The sequence below is a fragment of the Podarcis melisellensis genome, assembly GCF_964234715.1.
Source record: "Podarcis melisellensis genome assembly, chromosome: 6".
NCBI lineage: Eukaryota > Metazoa > Chordata > Lepidosauria > Squamata > Lacertidae > Podarcis > Podarcis melisellensis.
The window spans coordinates 45,519,472-45,539,574 of record NC_138538.1 but is presented as its reverse complement, the minus strand read 5'-3'; the positions used below and the strand labels follow the sequence as shown (position 1 = coordinate 45,539,574).

Here is a 20,103-nt window from a genome sequence, read left to right as displayed (position 1 = left end):
CCATAGAGTTCTCTGCCTAGAAAGGCATACGTGTGGGCAGCTGCCATTTTGTAACTTGCGTTTACTGGAAACTGGAGGGCCTCCCCGCCGCCGGCCAAAACAGGCTGCAGAGCGACGGTACACGTTTGCCCTTACACGTTCTCGGTGGCGGACAGCGCCGCTTTTTCCCGGAGGGTGTTAGTAGCTACCGCTTTTGAAACAGGGGAAGGCGCCTTCCGTTGTGGAGACGCCTAATAGCTCAGCAGCCGTTAGGGCAGGTAGTGGGAAGAGGGCTCAGGGGGACGCTTCCCGCTTTTATTTCGCATTTACCTCAGAAGGCTGTAGGCAGAATAATTATACCGAAACTCTTGGGAGGCTATCTGTGTTTAAAAAAGCCCCCTAAAGTAAAGCCGGGGGGAGAGCCCTTATTTGATAACACCCCCAGGGTCTCCCGTACCTCGATTCGTATTTATTGTTTTGGGGCTGCTGTTGCCTGTCATTCCAGTTCGTTTTTCCCATAGGAATTTTCCATTTATTTCCTGAAGAAATCCTGGAAAGCCCTCGATGCTTATGGCTGCAAAAGGAGAGCGAGTGCGTAGTGGAGTCTTTTTCCCTCCATTTGTTATAATTCAGCAATTCTGTTTTGCTGGTGTTGGTGCCTGCTGTTTTAGTTCTCGTAGCAGGAAAGCGGGGTATCTTTATTGTAATTATGTGCAATCCTATAGTTGTGATGAAAGGAGGCGAAAGTTTAGGTATTTGGTTTTGATGGTATATTAAGCAAATGTATTCTCAAGACTTACAATTTGCTTGGTACGCTACACCTGATAATGAATACAGTACTGGACTCGGTTGTTTCCCTTAACACAGCTTTGCCTCGAAAGCGCCGAGAAAAGGTTCTCAGGTTCACTGGTGCAATATTGGAGCCGTACAGTTTTGGATCCTGCCTGACTGTGACTGCCACCTAATGGGCTCGTCGGGAAACTGTTCACTCAATTGAGTGGTTTTAAATCTAATATAAATAGGCACTTCCCCATGTGTTGAACAAATCCTCTCGTAGTCATTACAGTTGTCTTTCATAGGTGGTGATCAAAAGGATTCTATTCATTTTCTTGTAAGCTTTAGGTTACAGTACAGTAAATGATAGAATAAGTTCAGATCGACACACACAACTATTGACAATCTGACTGCTGATTATTATTTTGGAAATGGTTCTCTGTCAGTCATGTTTGCCTGTTCTATCCTTGTTGATCCTACACCAAATGCCTTTAATAGAATAAAATACCAAGTATAAAATGGCTGGCATTTTTGCAAGTTAGATTAAAAATGCTACTAATTCTCATGATGTTTCCCTCTAGCTCTCTCCTCTTAAAAAACAAAGCAAAACAAAAAACCTGCCTGATAGCCATGTTTGTTTTCAGCTATTTGGCTGAAATTTTTCATTTGGCCTTGCTGCAAATATATCTGCCAGGTTTTCATAATCCACATTTTATAATGTAGTAAACTTAGAAGATTCAGACTCCTTGGGATAGGTGTTTGAGTTTTGAATCAGTGTGATCCTAGCTTCCAACTGTGTTTTGGGCATTTTCCATTTTGGCCCGTATAAGAAATTAATTCTCCCTGATTGTCAGACTTTGATAGCACTCAAAAGAAAGCTGTCCAATTCGTGTTATTTTCTGCAGATTGAGGCTGCAATTTAAAGCAAATCCCATTGAGATCAGAGTGGCTTCTGTGTAAACATAATGAGGGTCCGGCTGATAGACATGCATCTTAGTATGAACAGAAGCTCATGCTTCTTTTGTTGTGAGTTTAGCTTTGTCATTCTTGTAGCTCCCTGTGTGCAGTAGGTCATTAGTTGGAAATTGTCTGCGACTCCCAGCAGGAAATACTGTGTGGTGGTTTTAGAGAGCTTTCATACTGTTGACATTGGCTATATTGCTGACATCAGGCAGCCAGAGGAAGGCTGGCTATTGCTAGTCTTGAAGTTCTTGTACTGATTTTATGTTAGGTAGTACTGTTTCTAAATGAAATCACATAGTTAAAACTTAATTAGTGGCTACTGCATTTATTGTGTAGTTGTATGAAGACTTATGGGTTTCAGATGAATCAGGGAATGCCCCCCCCCCCCCGTTTATAGTGAAGGTTTGCAATTTTATTACTGGAATGTGTTCTAACTTTAAATACCAAGTACTGTACTGTGAACTGGTAAATGAAATGAGAATACTCCAAGTAAGTTAAATCTATAGAAAGAGATGGATTAATTAGTTAGCTATCTCCACAGTATTTATGTGTAACATTTATATGGCTCACAAATAACTTAGAACTCAACAGTAATAGAACTTAATTATGAAGACAAAGTCCTAAGCAGGTATTCTAGTTCTAACCAAGGTTTCTTGTAAGCAACTCCCATTTGTTTCAATGAAGCCTTCAGGTAAGTATAAGTAAATAATACTGAACTCACTGGGAGTTACTTCGGAGTAAATATAGTAGATGTTATTAGATTTCTTATCAACACTTTACCATAAAGTTCCAAGATAGGAAAAAGATTGTGCTGCAAACAGATTTCAGAATTCTTTAGTCCTAGCACATGCCTAAGTATAATGAAGACAGGAATGCATTGATGTGGATACTGGCAGCACAACACAGTGCATGTTTACTTGGAAGTAAGTTCCATGCCTTAAGGGGGATTTACTCCTAGGTGAGTGTGCATAGTTCTGAGACTGTAATATTTTGCACTCATAAGAACAAGCCTTAATTATTGTGTTGGGACTTACTTGGAGTAAAAATGCACAGGATCAAAGGAAGGTGTCAGTGACTTAGATGGTGGCACTCTTTGTGATACTGAATGTTTCCTGGTGTTCTGACTCAAACGCCTTCTCTTTCTTTCTTTCTTTCTTTCTTTCTTTCTTTTGATCCTCAGATCATGTACATAAAGGGGGACCTTTTTACGTGTCCTGAAACAGACTCCCTTGCTCACTGCATCAGTGAGGATTGTCACATGAGTGCTGGCATAGCTGCCATTTTCAAGAAGAGGTTTGGTGGTGTTCAAGAGCTCTTGAACCAGAGTAAGTAGTAAAGGAAAAAATAATGCATAATAATGTATAAAAAATAGAACCTAGGTTCTTAATACAGTCTTACCTTGGAAGTTGAATGGAATCTATTCTGGAAGTCCGTCCAATCTCCAAAATGTTCGGAAACCAAAGCACAGCTTCTGATTGGTTTCGGGAAGCTAAATCAAATGATATATTGCCTACTTTTTATGCCCTTTATGAATAAATGTGTTGAGGTATGCGTTTTGTTTGTATGTATATGTATGCAAGCACACATTGGGGAGTAGGGGGTCAAACTGGGTCTTTGACCCAAATGACAAAACACCTAGTTTTGGCTCTGTTAAAGATTTTCTAATTTGTTTTAGAAAAGAAGACTGGAGATGTGGCTGTTCTGCAGAGAGACAATCGATATGTGTACTATCTGGTAAGAGCAGGGCACATGATAAAGGTTTGGGTACATGAACTGATTTTAGCAGGGAGATAGATATCTGTCTGTATTAGTATTTCTGCTTCTTCATTTGTGAGTGAAAGATAAAACACCCTTATCTTAATGACCTAATCTTGCTGCAATGCAACTTCAGCAACTGCTTTCACTTACATAGGCCTTTCATTAAGAGTTCAAGTGCAAACTGTTGCAGAAATTGAAGTTGCTGTTTGAGTGGTGTGTTATTTAGTAAATTTCAGAGTAGTCTGTACCATCCAGTATTCAGATGATCACAGACAATACCTTTGCTTGAAATCTTACTTGAAAACACACAGTGATTCAAGAAGTGGATGTATTCACATTTGTGTTATATCTGTCTGGAGCTAAGTTAGCAACTGTGTTAAATGCAATTTAGCATGATAGATTTTTTCCCTTTTAAAATATCTCTTTATATATTTACATAGACAATTATCTATCTTCTCTTTTTGCTGTTATACTATGCTTCATTAAGAGGTGCCTGGCGGTGTGAAATTTGTTTGTTTATTCAGTTGAATCATATTCTCCAAAAACACTCAGGAGCTGAAATATTTGCTTCCTTGTTTGTAAATTGCATTTGTAATACAAAGTATGGCTGGATTATTCTGTCACATTCTTTCAAAAAAAGCTATTTACAAATAGGTATCAGCAGGAGTAGTAACTTTGCAGGAGCCTTTAAAAATAAATAAAACAAACATAAATCAGAATATTTACCTGCAGAATCTCAGTGTTTTTAACATCGCAGAGACCAGGTTTTAATGTATGTGTGGCAGCTATAATGCCATTTACACATCCCACTGACACTGATGCAAATTGCAAGTACTTAGTTTTGAGATTGCAACCTGAAGGCCCAGATTTTAGCAAATTTAAACATGTCTCAGTTTGCCACTCCAAGCAGCCAAATTAATTAATTAATCTAATTAATCGATTCATGTGATCTAGTATCAACAGTATTGGTTAGTATCAACTGTATTGACTAAAAGTACCTAATAAATGAATGAGGCAACACAATCCTTTAAGTGTTTATTCAGAATTATATCCCACTGAGATCACTAGTCTCAGGTAATTTTGTACAAGATTTCAGCCTAAGACTGCAATTCTAAATATGCTTACTAGACAGTGGGTCCTATTGAATTCAGTGCAACTTATTCTAAGAAGGCATGTGTCACATGGGATGTAAAGATGCCTAATCAAAAGTATGGCTAATCTGCATTTAACCTTGCACTTGCTTTCAGATTACAAAGAACAAATACTTTCATAAACCTACCTATGGCAATTTACAGAAGAGTCTGGAAGCTATGAAACTCCACTGCATGAGTAATGGCGTAACTTGCATTTCTATGCCCAAGTAAGCAAATTTGATACTGGAAAATTACTGCCACATATTTTGGAATGTTCATATGATACATATATCTTATATAGTAAAATTTTATTATTCTTTGGAAAATTTCAAATGCTTTAAAATGTACAGTGGTACCTTGGGTTACAGACGCTTCAGGTTACAGACTCCGCTAACCTAGAAATAGTACCTTGGGTTAAGAACTTTGCTTCAGGATGAGAACAGAAATCATGCAGCCGCTGCGCCACGGCAGCGGGAGACCCCATTAGCTAAAGTGGTACCTCAGGTTAAGAACGGTTTCAGGTTAAGAATGGACCTTCGGAACGAATTAAGTTCTTCACCCGAGGTACCACTGTATTCTATATATATTTACAGATGACATATGTGTGAAAGAAATGACCTTTTCTACTTCGTTTAAGTTTACAGTCTAGAAATTATGGAGGAGAAAATGAATGTATTTGAGGCCAACGTATAACACTGTGTTTTGGAGCAGATTTATGCTTTTTGAGAAAACTCTGCTCTGACCACCTCTGAGTTGATAAAAATATTGTGGAAAACAATAGCAATTGTCAGAACCAAAGTCCGGAGTATTATATAGATGATATGCTGAGAAATCTAGACATTAGTAATATTTAGATGATCCAATAATATGTCTGTTTTAGCTTGCTAACTTTCTTGCATTTGAGTACATACTCTGCTGCAGTTTTGAGGGCAACTAGTTATTTATTTTATTTTTTGTTGCTTGTGTAAATGAATGTACATCTTGTTCTGATGTTTCATTCAAATCTTGATTTGGTTATTGTTCAGCGGACTTTGTGTTCTCTTTGCATGCCTGTTCCCTCCCTCTCTTTTTAGTTTATGGTGACCTCTAAACTGCGTGTAAGTACTTCCAGTTCAGATTTGGAGACATAATATGGTTTGCAGTAATCATAGTTTGCCTGATATGGATGTTATGCCATACTATCATTACTGTAAAGCAGGAAGCAAGAGGAAGTCAAAGCATGCAGAAAGAGGAGGAAATGCAGCTGCACATAGCATAGCCCATTCATGATGTCCTGACCATGATTTCTCCATGACCTCAGAACTGGGCACCAGTTCATGACTGACAGATCTGGTGTATTCATTTTGTGATGCTATTTGTATGTGAGACTAGTAATAATTCTAACTGGCTTTGCTTGGGAGCAATTACGAGTATTTTGATTAAACTTTATGATGATTCTACAGAATAGCATTTTTTAGGATATTTCTCAAGGGTGAATTGGCAAGAATGAATGTGTGGGAATACTTGGGCATTCTTTATCTTCCAGGATTGGGTGCGGACTTGACCGCCTGGATTGGAATAAAGTTTCAACAGTGCTTGAAGAAGTATTTGAGGATACAGATGTTAGCATTACAGTTTATTCCCTGTAATTATTAGGGCAGTTGCTCTGTTACACTGTTGTAATCTGTGTTTGTGACTGATTTGGAAGAAGATGATGGTATGATCTCATTTCAGTTTTCTTTACTCTTCCAGACATTTCTCACCATTATTAGTGTCCAAGTATGGACAGTGTTTTGTAGAAATTTACAATTGGATCTTTCAGGGATGTTTATCTAGCCAGCAGATGAGTGTGCTTTACTCAGCAGACAAACTTACAAATTAAAAACAAACAGACATAAAGGCTTTGCATAGATGTGTTTTGGTTAGTGTAGCACTTTCTGCTATACAATCCTCTGTTTCAGAATAATGTGAAAACTGTGGGACCTCAGTGGTTAACTGTTGCAGGTCTTATATGCTCTGTTTAAAGTACTGTTCTGTAATTAGATTTTCCTATTCTGTGTAAATAAAATACCTTTTCCAAGAATGAGTGAACTGTTTAATTTTGAACTAGTGTTGTATCTCTTTGTGCACATACAAGGTCTGATATGTACATCTACTTCAGGGCCGGATTTAGGTTTGATGAGGCCCTAAGTACTGAAGGTAATGGGGCCCTTTATATGTCCAGCTGTTCTTTGTCAACAACAAGTTGTTGCTGTTTTTTTGTGTTGAATATATACTATATGGTAATTTATGGACCTAATAGGTATCTCAAGCCATTTGCACATAACAAAATATGTATTTTATCAAAGTAATTGTTGAACTGAAATACAATTAAGAAGAAGTTTATCTTATATTTTGAAAATGTACATCCATGGGGTTTTTTTTCCTTTAATTTTTTTGGGGGGCCCCAAGAGAGTGGGGCCCTAAGCTATAGCTTTATTTAGCTTATACGTAAATCCAGCACTGATCTACTTCTATTGAAATTATTGGGTATCCTGCATATGTAAGAGCTCTGTGCATATTGGCATACATGTGGAATTCTGGATCAGTTCCATTTAGTCCATTTGTTTCATAAACCAGGTATTGCTAAGCAGCAAAGGAACATATCAATATTAAATAACATGATTAAGCAACTATTAAAAAATACCTCTTCTGACATGGGATTTTTCTATGTCTTGCCCAAAACTCTACTTCTGCAGCTCTTGTTCTTGCCATACATGGTCAGAGCTTTCAAGGTTGCTTCTTGCAGAAAAATAAAAGCTCCTATAGTATATATTAAAATAATAAGTGTTGTTTCCCTTAGATCTGTATGTGCAATAAATATAAGAAGATAGGTATTATCCAATTAGCATATTTCATTAAATTAACTGAATAGTGTGTCCCTGAAAGGATATATGTACCAGAAGACAGAAATTGTGCAAAAATAAAGAAACGCTCTGGGAGCAAATTTTTCATTTCCCCATATGTTTAATGTGGAGAATCTCACTACTGTAGTCCTTTTGCTGAAATCATCAATATCCCTTTTATGCGATCTTCACATATTTGTATCACAGAGCATTTTGCAGTACAGTGATCTTGGAAGGAACTTGTAAATCTTTATTAATTGCTTTATTAACTAAGAGGTCTATGCCAGTGGTTCCCAAACTATTTTTCTCATGGACCACATGAAAATCTCAGGGGGTCTTGGTGAACCACTTAATATTTTTTTGCCTGTTGTAGCACACTGTGCTAGATGCAGTATGCATTTTAATCGTATTTTTACAGACACATCATGGGCCATCTGAATGAAGCTTGCAGAACACTGGTTCCACAGTTTGAGAACCCCTGGTTTATGCTATTGCACATTTCTCATCATATAGTAATGCATTTTGTGATCTAGAGAACCCCTTTAGGCAGATGCAAAGGTTTATGTAGGTCTACCAGAATTTTGGCACCCCTCCCTCCTATGAGTTGTTCCTTGCTTTGCTTCAGAGGTACAGTACATCAGATGTTTCCCCAAACTGGAGCTGGTATGGAAGAATGGCCATGCTGAAAAGAAGGACTCAAGCTGCCACACGTTTCTGGATTGGGACCATTGTTTTTTACCTTTGGGGCGGCAATCCTATATCACTTTACTTAAAAGTAAATTCCACTGAATGTAATGGGCTTGCCTCCTGGGTAGACATGTAAGGAAGCCGACTGTTCAAACAAGCGAATCTGCAGAGTATATAGCAAGATTTGGGCATAATTCTAAGTGAATTGTCAGATAGCAAGTGGCTGAATAGCAGGACTTACGTATACTTATTTTATGTTCTCTTAAAGAAGATTTGAAATGATAAAAGAGTACCACATTTGCTAAACTTATTTAATTTGCATTATTGTTTTGGTAAGGAGCTCTTTGCTGTGGTTTGAATTGTTTGCTTAAAGTTTTCAGTGATGAAAAGCTTTGCACTGCAGATTGTTAACTTCATTCCATATCATAATGCTTTTTCCTCCCATGTGAGCAGCAGCACTGCAGGTTTATGTATTTCAAACAACCAAATGCCTACATGCAGCATAATAAATGTATTTTTAGTCAGCAAGGCGACATGTCAACCAGAGACTTGTGGTGTTGTTTTTCTTTTTCAAAGCAGCTCTGGAGGACTGAAGGGGGAGTCCCAGATGTCAAAGTATATCATGTTTGTCTCTCCATAGGGTTGGCAAACTTCACACACGCTGGCCCTGGGGAGAGAAAGGGAGACTTGAGTTGCTTTTCTCAAATGTACGGGGCTTTATTACTCAAAATAACCAATGCCTCACCAGTTTGTTCCTCTTGCATAATGGACAAAATGATATAAAATAGCTCTCCTTTAGCTTGGGGTGGGGTGTTTGCCGGATGTTTTTCTTCACCCCTTGCCAAGTTCCTAGCATAAATTCCATGTGGCACATCTTGCGTTTTAGAATAAGGTTTTGTCTTAGAATGGGGTGCCTAAGATTCCTGTTGACATTTGATTTGGAAGCTGGTATAGGACTTTGATTGTATACTGATGAGGTTCCAGATGAGGTTTGCTGTAATGTCATGTGCCTGCTTTATTAGCATTTGTTTTCCATAATATTTTAATCTGTTTTCTTCAATGCATTTGATTTGGAAGCTGGTATAGGACTTTGATTGTATACTGATGAGGTTCCAGATGAGGTTTGCTGTAATGTCATGTGCCTGCTTTATTAGCATTTGTTTTCCATAATATTTTAATCTGTTTTCTTCAATGCCTGTTTTAAATAGATGGGATTCAAAGCAATGAATCTGAACTGCAGAAAAAATAATGTCTTTTGAAGTATGCCTCTAGAACTTGTTTGTTGTATATTGTGATGTATAATATAATAAGATTACCTGTTCCGACAGAGCAGCAGATACAGCCCAGGGGATGGGGCCATAGCTTAATGGTAGAGCACATGTTTTGCATGCAGCAGGTCCCAGGGCTCCTCTTGAAAACCTATTTATTGAGCATTCATTCTGATTTGATGGCACAAAGCTAACATGGAGCTTAGGCTATGTTTGTTCTCTTTTGAACATTAGTTCTGCTTTGCTTCTGGGGTGGTTATACGACAGTGAGCATTCATCCTGAACTGCTTATAGGTGTTTATATATCTTCCCGTTTCTCATTCATTCATCCAAGATTTTTCAGTGCATTTCCAACTGCAAAAAGTCTTTTTTATGTGGATTTGTCACATTTGGGTGACACAGTGTATTAATCCACTTTAATTACACAAGCCTAAATTTTAAGTATGTGCTTGAATCCCTTCTGCAAAATAGTGATGGTCTGGAGGCATGCCCAGTTATAATCCCTGGCATCTCTAGGTAGAGCTGGGAAAGGCTCTTATTTGAAATCTTGGAGAGCCACTGCAAGTCATTGTAGGCCAAGGTCCTCTGGCCCACCATATGTTGTTAGATTCCAGTTCCCATAATCTCTGGCTGTTGGCTATGCTGGCTGGTGTTGTTGGGAGTGCAACAACATCTGAAGAGTCACAGGTTGAGATGGTTTGAAGCCAACTTTCTGTTCAGATGCTACACTCAGGGCACCTGCAAAAACTTCTGCCATGTGGCAGGGCAGTTGGTCTTCCACATATGCACAGGAGCTGTGTAGGGTATCTGCCATACAGAAATAGTTTTGATAGGCATCTAGATCTCTCATGTAGCTTATGAAATAGACTTCAGTATGGCTCTTCTGAAATGGGGAAAATTAAAAAAATGTCTCCAGCTCTTTGCTTTATCTTATTAACATTGGATATAACAAAATGTATTTTTCCCATGAGTTAGATGGTCTGGGAAACTACTCTAAAAAGGAGAAAGCTTTCTGAAATTAGTTTTCAGAATTCATTACGGTACTGTACTTACTTGAACCTCAGTGCAAAACTTCAGCAAGCTTTTCTTCATAATATAGGAAGTTCTCTTGAATGTCCTCCCAGGGTGTAAATGCCTTAGGTTCCTCACCTTCCTCCTGCTCTACAAAATTCTTCCATACATATTCAAAGTCTTGAGGCTTCATGATTCTCATTTTACAGCCAGCTGCCTTCAATTTCTTCAGAGCAGCTTGAATGTCAGGCTCTTCCCACATGAAGAGACGGCCCACTGCAATGGAGAGCTTCAGGTTCTTGTTCTTCTTCAGTGCCTTAGTTATCTGCTCAGCGCAGCCGACGCAGGGGCTAGAAGAGACATACCAGGTAACATTGTAGCGTAGGCCAGATTCACACGTAGGCAAGATGGTATTGAAGAAGGCATCTTCTGCATGGGCTGCTGCATGTTCATCCTCCAGATAGCCCCGTAAGGTTTTTGACTCCTTGCCTTGAATTTCTATGATGTAGCACAGGAAGGTCTTGTTCCGGCCTGAACTGTATTCTACATTCTTGAACTGGAACTTGAAAAAGAAGGCTGGAAGCCGTTCCCTGTATAAAAGAGTGAAAGAAAGCCTCAGTGTTACACACCTAATAACACACAACCCCCTTCATCCATTAATTTCAGAGTTATTGCTGGTGTTAAGGTAATTTTGTAACCATGCTATTCCCTTTAAGGCCTGAGACATAGAAGAATTGGGCAATGACTAAATTTGCTGAAGATACAGTATTTAATTCCATGTTCAAGTAATTTGGAGGTTTATGGTAGAAGTTGGTGAAAAAGCTTTGGTATAACCACAAGGGAGTTGCTATTGGAACTGGGGAAAAGTTGGAGCAAGTAAGTCGTCAGATGTTTCCAGCTTAGAGGGCAAGTTGTGTTTGCATCAGCTGTTTTTCAAGTAATCTGTTGCTGATATACACAAGCTAATTTCCCCTTTTGTGGTTTTAAAGTGATTTGAAAGTAAATATCTACAAACTATTGGTGAGCTATTCACCTGCCTGCTTTATTTTTCTATATTCATTTAAATCTACTGGCTATTAAGATTTTTCGCTTCTTCCTTTACTTTTCTAGCTCCTTTCTTGTATCCAAGATGCCTCATCTTGAATTACTCTTGGTGTAATGCACGCAAGTTAGCACTTAATCCCAGTACATATTTTCTTCTCTCCCTCCATCCCATAGTGAGATTTGTACCTCAAAGAACCTTCTCTGACCTTTCTGCAGCAAGCTTAAGTTCAGACTCTGATTGACTCATAGGTGGGTCAAGATTTGGAATCTTCCATGATAGTTGCCTTGTAGAAGCTAGTCATTCTATTGTGTGGGATTCAGCTAGCAAGTCCTGCAAGCGGAAGCCAGCACGGGCTCCTGCTAGCACAACAGGGCTTCCTCCCCAATCTCCTCCTGCATGCCCCCTTTGAGTGTGTGAGAGAACCTCCTGAACAGCGCATGGGAAGCGGAGAGGAAGATGTTCTGTTTGGCAAGCTGGAAAGCTTGCACTGACAGAACTATTGCCATAGCACTACATTGAATTTCTCCCACTGAAGTAGGAGAAGCATATGAAACCAGCTCTATGTATGTCCATTCTTCTGTGTGGGGCTTCAGCATTTCACTTTGCTCTTTTAACAGAGTATTAAGTTATATGATCTAAGTAAGTGCATCCATTTATCTCTCTCAAAGTCCCATCTTATAAAACTGGGCTTTGTTCCACTGTATTTCCTGCCAGGTGAATTCATCTTCATATTTCTGTCTATGTACCAGATGTAAGAGGCTCTTGGCCTTCAGAGGCTCAAAATGTAAATCAATCAATTTCTCTTTAAGGTGCCATAGTTTGGTTTGTTAGTTTACCACAGGAAAGACAGTACAGCATCTTTTATGGAATTGCTCAGGTTCACTGGCTTCAAAGCAAGGATAATTTAACATGCAAAATGAGTGGCAAATTTTTAGGTAGCATTAGGGTATACTAGGGGTTGCAAGCTGATAATGGTGGGCTTCAACTCCTATCATCTCTGATCACTACTCAAGGTGGCTGGGAGTGATTAAAGTTGTAGTCCACAATATTTAGAGAGTGCTAAATTGGCTACCACCTAGACTTTATTGGATTTTAAGTGCCCGGTACACCCATGAAAACTGTTTGCTCATTGTGGATGCCAATATAGCTGCACTGTTTGATGTAGTGCTTATCTCTATAGTGTCTGCTGTGTTCTGCTTAATTGCACATAAGTGCAGAGTGCATATTCAGTGTGTGTGGATTCTAAACTCGGTGCTGGAAAATATCTTAAACAGATCTTGCCTCAAGGCTTTGAAGCCTCTGTCCTTAGCAATCACAAATTGTAGCAGATTGCTTGTGCCCCCTGCAGCTCTGAAGCGCTTAGTTATTCATCACTGAAAGGGCAAGGGGAAAAGAAACCACACGTCCCATAAATCAGCACATACGCGCACGTCTGTGACATAGTTGCCTTTCAAGCTATCTTGTGTGCTGTTCAACTTGCCCCTAACAATAGCTGTTCTCTTCTAACCTAACAGTGATTCAGAATGCTCAAGGGACTTCTACAACACATTAAAATTCATAGTTCATTGCAGTTCTGAGGCTAGAAGGGACATAATAGCTGGCTGACTGACTTACTCCCCCAATTTGCTATGTGAGGTTAATTATTTCTTTATTGCACATTTCTGTTCATTTAAAGAGGACTGAGCATATTATATATGTGAGTGTTGGGAAATACATATATCCATGTTTTACCAGTGAAGAAAATGAGCTATATAAATCTTACTGCATTGGATGACTCCTTGAAACTAGAAACTAGACATTTGGATATTTAGAGCTCTGTGGTAAACGTAGTTAAATCCTCTCTGTGTTACCTTGTCCCCTTTCAGGAGTACTTTTTAAGTTATTCCCATGTAAGGAATACTTGTGGAAAACATTGGAATTGAAATTCCAAGTTGATTTATGAGGTAGTGCTGGTGAATTTATTGTCCTTAAGATATCTCCTTAAAAAAAAATCTCATTGCTTTGCGGTTCTAATATGCGAATGCTGTGTATTCCTTCTACATGATGAGTCTGGAAGCACTCTCTTAGATTATGGTGATGCGCAGCAACCCACTGTTTCTTGTCTATCAGGCCCTATTATTTTGTTTATATAATTTTCTAGCTTAACTCCATTTGTGAAATTGTCTGAGAAACTAGTGATGTAAGAGTGTCAGATTATGACTTGGGGAGATCTAGGTTCAAATCACTATTCAGCTGTGAAGTGCACAATTTCTTAGCTTAACCTATTTCACAGGCTTGTTGTAAGGACAAAGTTCTGTGTGTATGGAACTGATCGAACACTATGAAGAGCCAAACAACGTGCTGCTTGCTGTCTTGAGGGACTTTGGAGCCACAGTATCAGGTATCCTCATGATCATGACAGCGGTCTGCCACTGCCAAAGAGAAGAGAGCAGGATTTGCACTTTGTGTTATTCCATCCTTTGGGCTGAAGCTATTTGTCTGATGGTTTAATTTCCATTGCAGAAGGATGCAGTGCAAATTAATGTATCTGTAGGAGTCATATGAAATGTACGTGGCAGCTTTAGGAAGAGTTAGAACACTATAGAAAGGGATAGGAGGATATTCTTAATTATAAAGATTGGTCAGATTCTCAGTGCAGGTTCCACAGCTGCTGCACCTGTTGGGGACAGCATCAAAAAAACTTGGCAAGACACTGTGAAGCTTTTCTAATCTACAAATGGCAATTGAAATGCTTGAACTGCCATGGGATAATTAGGCAGAAATGCTGGTATGTTTGGTGTTTTTAATCCCCTCATTAGCTAGATGACTGGCTTCATCAGACTGAAGCTTATAAATAAATAGAAAATTTGATCTGAGATTTCTCTTTGCAGCTGCAGGGGTTATGTTGTCTTAGAGCGCAAGATATTTAAAGAATAAAAATTCTGAAGAAAAATGCCCTGCTTGTTTGGCTGCAGATACTCAAAGCTTTGATGAGACCACTGAATTCATAGTGTATCCTCTTATATTTGGTGCATACAGACTAAGCATGTGCTTGGGTACCATCAAAGAAGGGGCACAAAAAACAGATTTTTTAAAATAAAGAATTTGACATTTGACATATTTTTTTTTAAGGTAGACATCATGGGAAAAATCAGACATTTATTAGACTTTCTTGCATCCACTCCACATTCTTACCCCATTTTTCTGTTTTATTTTTTATTCCTTATCACCACCTAAACCAGGGGGCATAACAAAGATCAAAATAATGCAAGGAAATAAGATCCCATCATATGCTGCAATAAATCTATGTTTTATTTTTGATGTTTTTTGAGTTCTTTGTACTTGATAATTTTTTTTTCTTACAGACACACACACGTGGGTGGGGGTATGGTTTAGTATTCTTATGTTGAAATACATATGGGGGCACTAATTTTTTTCAGTGCATAGGGTCTCTAACGGTTTTAATCCAGCCCTGCTTGTATTGCCTAACCTTACCCATGGAAAGCAGTTACTGAATTGTAATTGAACTTAGAACTGGTTTCAAATTTCAGCTCACTATGAACTCCTTTGATCTTAGGCAAATAATACTTTTTTACCTTCTGCTTCTCATTTGACAAAGATGAGAAGAACTTTGGAGGTACCAATAGCAGTTCATATGAATGTCACCGGTGTATGTTTTCTCTGCAAGCCTGTTTTGTTTCAAACCTATATTTAGTTCATTTTTTTAAAAAAGTTGAAATTGAGCCTACTAAAGCCTAAAAATAAGCAACAAGAAATTCTTTGGAAAGAATGCTTAAATATTGTAATACTAAGTGGCAGTATCGATACCTGAGCCTGTGAACACGGATGTCTCTCTGAAAGACTGGGCATGCTACAAGATAGTAGTTTAAATTATATTGGCAGAATGCCTCACCTCATGCAAAGGCATGATTCTACCTAGCAAAAGCGTTACAATAAGTTACAGACAATGAGCATCTTCAGAACAGAATATGAAGGTTTTAGTATTCGGCTTTATAGCTTTGGATACATGACCTTGCTCCAGTGAACTTCTATTGCTAGTGTTTGAAGTCGTGTATATGTGATGTTGGCACAATCCACATCCAACCTGTAGCTTCCTGAGGAATGCTGCTGTTTGATGCCTTCATTCAAACCAGCTTCCATCTGTCCAATTTGGAAATGTAAGCCTTGGTTAAACTGAAATCTTTACATTTTAGACAGCCATTATGTATGTGCCGATGACAGCACACGAGCAGCTTCATGAATAGGAGTTCCGGGGTTGGGTGGGTTGCAGGCATGGGGAAGCCAAGCAGGCAGTGGGCACCAGGTGAAGACATCCCTGTCCATCTCTGGTATGTACATCAATGAGCAAGTGCAACTTGAAACACAGCAGGGCAAAGCAGCCTTGCTACATTTTAAGCCACTAATGTGTAAATTGCCAGAGTTCATTGTTGTTTAGTCAAGACCTACTACCTGATCCTTTTAACTGAAGATGCCAGAAATTGAAGCGAAGACATTATGGATGCAAATGCCCTCTAGACTGCCACTGAATTACACACTATCCCTTTTCTGCACTGGAGTGGGATTACTGTGTAGATCTGTTAGAACATCTTTGGTTTGGACTAGATGGAATTGTTGGGGTTCATTCTTACAAAACTGAGGTTATAGCTAGAGCTGAATAGTGTAACCTGGTTTTTGTAGTACAGCAGTAGTAGTAGTAGTGACAATAATAATGTCCATCTCAACAGCATTATTATTTTTAATAATCCAGTATTTGCACACAGCTATAGTGCTGTGGTGCAGTGTCATACTAGGAGTGTCAAGATCCAAATCTAAATCCCCATTTTGCCATGAAGCTTACTGTGTGTGAGCCTGAGCTAGCCATTGTAAACCTAACCTACCTCATGGAATTGATATGAAGATAAAATGAGCAGTCATGTACACCGCCTTGGGCTCCTTTGAAGAAAGACTGGGTATAAATGTCAGAAATAAAATAACACTGCCCAACTCCCCAGAGGTCCATGGTTCAATTGCCGTTTTAGTAAAGCTATCAGAACTATTTGCTTTGTGTCACAGTCAACTGATAAACAACTGGAATAATAGAATTGTAGAGTTGGAAGGAATCCTGAGGATCATCTAGTCCTAACCCCTGCAATGCAGGAGTGTGCAGCTGTCCCATATGGGGATCAAACCTGCAACATTGGCAGTATCAGCACCAAGCTCTAACCAGCTGAGCTACCCAGGCTGAGAGACATGAAACACATTTGGTAGCATGAAGCTGTTGTTGTTGTTGATAAGTAAATTTATATACCACTTAATGCCACTTAATCGTAAAAATCAGTTGTTCAAGTATTAAAATACATATAAGCATTCAAAATTAAAATACACAATAAAACGATATCATTGAAACATTAAAATAAAAACATCCATAATTGAAATGCGCAATGAAACAATCCCATCTGGTCGCAAGATCAAAGACATGCCTCTGTAAACAGGTGTGTCTTTAATATATGCACCATGATCATTTATTGCACAATCTAGTTCATGTCTGCTCAGAAGTTAGCTCCAATGGAACTGCCAGGTAAGAGTGTAAAGTAGGATTACAGCCTTGGGCACCTAATCCTAAATAATTCAGCAATTAGTGGTGTCAAAAGTTTATATTTACAGTTTCTCTTGCTGCTATTTCTGGTAGAGACCAAGGAATGAATAACATTTAGTCCTTAAACCATAGCTCCACCCAGAAGTGGCTTAACTCCATAGAATAGAATGAGATGGTAATACTCATTAAAAGAGCATAAGTGTATGAAACTTGCAACCAGGAGCCACCTAGACTCTGGATGATAACAAAGCATTGTCTTGGGGATTAGCACCTTGCCCTATTCATCTGCATTTAGTTGGGTGGGCCTCATTCTTTTCCTCTGCAACACCAGTACAGAGCATAGCGAAAAACAGTGTTGCAAACTCAAATTGCTAGCTAAGCTATTATTACTGCAAATTCAGATCCTTGTTTTACAGTTTATGACCACTTTTGATTTGTTTTGGGAACTGACTATTGTGGCATAGAGATCATGTTAAGAGGATAAAGGTATATAATATTGAAGAATTCCTCACTACATATTGTAGTTGAAGTCTTAAGTATCACACTTATATGGTACTGTGATAAATATTATTAATGCTTAAAGACAGTGGCTCAAAAGGTTTTTCTAGATGAATCAATCTCTATGATTAAAGATTTTCTGATTGCATTATATGCCTGCTGTATTGTATAAAAACCCGTTAGATCTCTCAGATGACTTAGCATTCACCTCTGCTATTGGTCTTTTTAAACAATTTGATTTTATCTGCCTAGATATGAGCCAAAATTGCAGCTATAACTCTCCGTTTCAGAGTTGGAATAGATGCAAAGTCCCTCTAGTCCTACTCAGAAAGTTTCCTCTTTTTTCATTTTAATGAGGCTGCATATGTGGAAAAGGTTAACCAAATGCATGACATTCTTGCTGGCTCGTGGGAGGGCACACAGCCAGCAACCTCTTGCAATATGATTAAGCCCACAGGTGAGCATTTCCCCCACTGAGGGACAATAACAGTTTCAGTGCCATAAATGATGATCGTAAAATAAATACTTGCTGTGAGTTCATCCTGCTTGAATAACATTTAAATCTCTGTATTGCACCACAAAGCTTAGAAATAATATGGGTCGTCGTTCAGAGCAGTAAAACCTTGAACCTGAGGCAGACCCCTTTAAAAAAAAAAACCCTGCAAACATTGCGGTGGCCAACTTCTGCAAAAATCTTCTTTTTGTCTTCTGTGCTTTTAGCTGCCGTTGAGTATGGGATAAAACAGACCTCTTACCCTGTTACAATTTCGAAGGGTGGCAGCTCCTCCAGCTCCTGTGGCTTTTCGGCCTCCTCTGCATTCTCTGCGTTTTCTGCGTTTTCTGCTTTCTCTGCATTTTCAGCCTTTTCGCCATTCTGGGAGGCTTGCGGCTGCTCCTGCTTCTCAGCCATCCTGTTGCAGTGGATGTCCAAAGGCGACAGCAGGGGCCAAGAGCTGTGCTTAGGCTTCAGATGCAGAAATGTGACAGGAGGTGGTGGTGGGGAGAGCTGGAAGTTCCAGCCCTAGACACAGTTGTCAGGAGCTATATATGGAATGGCAGCAACGACAGGGTTGGGTGCAGGCTAGGATGACTCCAGCACTCTCGGATGTCACCTCTTCACTTTCACTCTGGCTGTGGCCTCTCCCTTGCCTCCCTTTTATATTTTAAGTATGAAGTGACGAGTTCAGTGTGGGCGGATGATGGATGGAAAATCCTGAATGCAGAAGTAACCTATTTATCCACAGCCATGACGGAAAACTGGCTTCAAGCAAGGCTGGTCACTGACCAATGTCCCTGGACAGTACGCCCTCCTCCTGCCCTTGAGGGACCACCTTCCAGACTAGACAGGAGGAGGAAGGCACAATGCCATTGTTAGCTTTTTTAAAAAATAGACTGGTTGTTGAGCCAAAGATCGATGGGGCCTTTTGTTGAAACCTTTACATACATATGAAAATTGTATCTCTTAAAATGCCTGTTTTCATAGGGCAGGGATGTGGCCTTCCATACATTATTGGACTGCAACTCCCATTAGCCCAAGGCAGCATGGCCAGTAGTGAGGAATGAAGGGAGACGTGACCCTACAGATGCTGTTAAAGTTAGCTACCTCTGCCCTAGGGAATATACTGAAAAACAGACTGAAAGTTGTTTGGAATCAGCACCACATACCAAAAGTATGTTGGGGGAGATGTTCTGCTAGCGCAAAATAATCTGAATGATTGAAGTTGTTCTTGAACCTGAGAGTAAACCCATTGTACAGGGTCTGTCTTTTGTTGAGGATCTATGAAGTTTCCAATACACTGGAATATGATAGCATTAGTTAATAAGGAATATATAGGAGAAGTATTATGTCTTTTAGGTGGCTGCTTTTTCTTCTCCACAGTCAGTCTATCTGGAGATGTTTTGCTCAGGTGGAATTGCAGTGAGAGGACTAGGACCAATACTCAGTGGCGTAGCATGGGGGGTGCAGGGGGGGGGCCGGCCGCACTGGGCGCAACATCTGGGGGTTAGGGTTAGGGGGCGCAAATCCACGGGTTAGGGGGTGCAAATTACTTGCCTTGCCCCGGGTGCTGACAACCCATGCTACGCCACTGCCAATACTGCCGTGGTGCAATTTGATATTTAAAAAATGAATGTAGATTGGGGCAAAGGGAAATGATACTGATGATGATGAGCTGAGAATAGGAGCCTGCTTGAGGCAGGGAATACGCAGCTGGTTTTGAACAAGTATAAAAATGGCTAATTTTTTTGAACCCAGTGGTTTTGGGTCCGGATCAGGAGGAAGTGATGTGAAATGTGCAGATTTTGCCTATTGGAGCTCAGTAAGATGTACATGCATTCTGAAAAAATATATAGCTTGCCTACAAGCTAGTTTGACCTGCAAAAGTTTGGGATGTCTGCATTGCTCTGCCCTGAGCTATCCAAAACTGCCTGAGGATGGAGATTGCCTTGAATACCTTTCATGTAGAATTTAGACTATAAAGATTGAAAAATTCCAACATACATTTTTATAATAACACATGCAAAACAATATTTGAAATAAGTTCATGCT

General features: G+C 39.4%; 2 protein-coding genes across 7 annotated transcripts in view; one reads left to right on the top strand and one right to left on the bottom strand.

Moving 5' to 3' along the window:
- The window catches only part of OARD1 (O-acyl-ADP-ribose deacylase 1), a gene marked incomplete at its 5' end in the record, with an annotated part of 33,578 nt that overhangs the window by 252 nt on the left and 13,223 nt on the right, over positions 1–20,103 (top strand). The window contains 6 exons of one of the 6 annotated variants that reach the window (XM_081915646.1): positions 32–570; positions 1,659–1,779; positions 2,897–3,041; positions 3,392–3,450; positions 4,722–4,834; positions 6,133–6,669. In XM_081915646.1, coding sequence (XP_081771772.1) covers positions 2,900–3,041; positions 3,392–3,450; positions 4,722–4,834; positions 6,133–6,235 — 417 coding nt within the window. In that variant the 3' untranslated portion in view covers positions 6,236–6,669. Of the gene's footprint in view, positions 1–27; positions 571–1,658; positions 1,780–2,896; positions 3,042–3,391; positions 3,451–4,721; positions 4,835–6,132; positions 6,670–20,103 lie in introns of those variants that run through there. The other 5 variants (XM_081915647.1, XM_081915644.1, XM_081915649.1 and 2 more) reach the window with 5 other exon arrangements.
- Positions 8,456–18,684, bottom strand: APOBEC2 (apolipoprotein B mRNA editing enzyme catalytic subunit 2). Its single transcript, XM_081915630.1, has 3 exons — positions 18,311–18,684; positions 10,480–11,027; positions 8,456–8,825 (listed from the first exon to the last, which is right to left on the bottom strand). The coding sequence occupies exons 1-2, from the start codon at positions 18,463–18,465 to the stop codon at positions 10,487–10,489; spliced, it is 696 nt and encodes a 231-aa protein (XP_081771756.1). The 5' UTR covers positions 18,466–18,684; the 3' UTR covers positions 8,456–8,825; positions 10,480–10,486.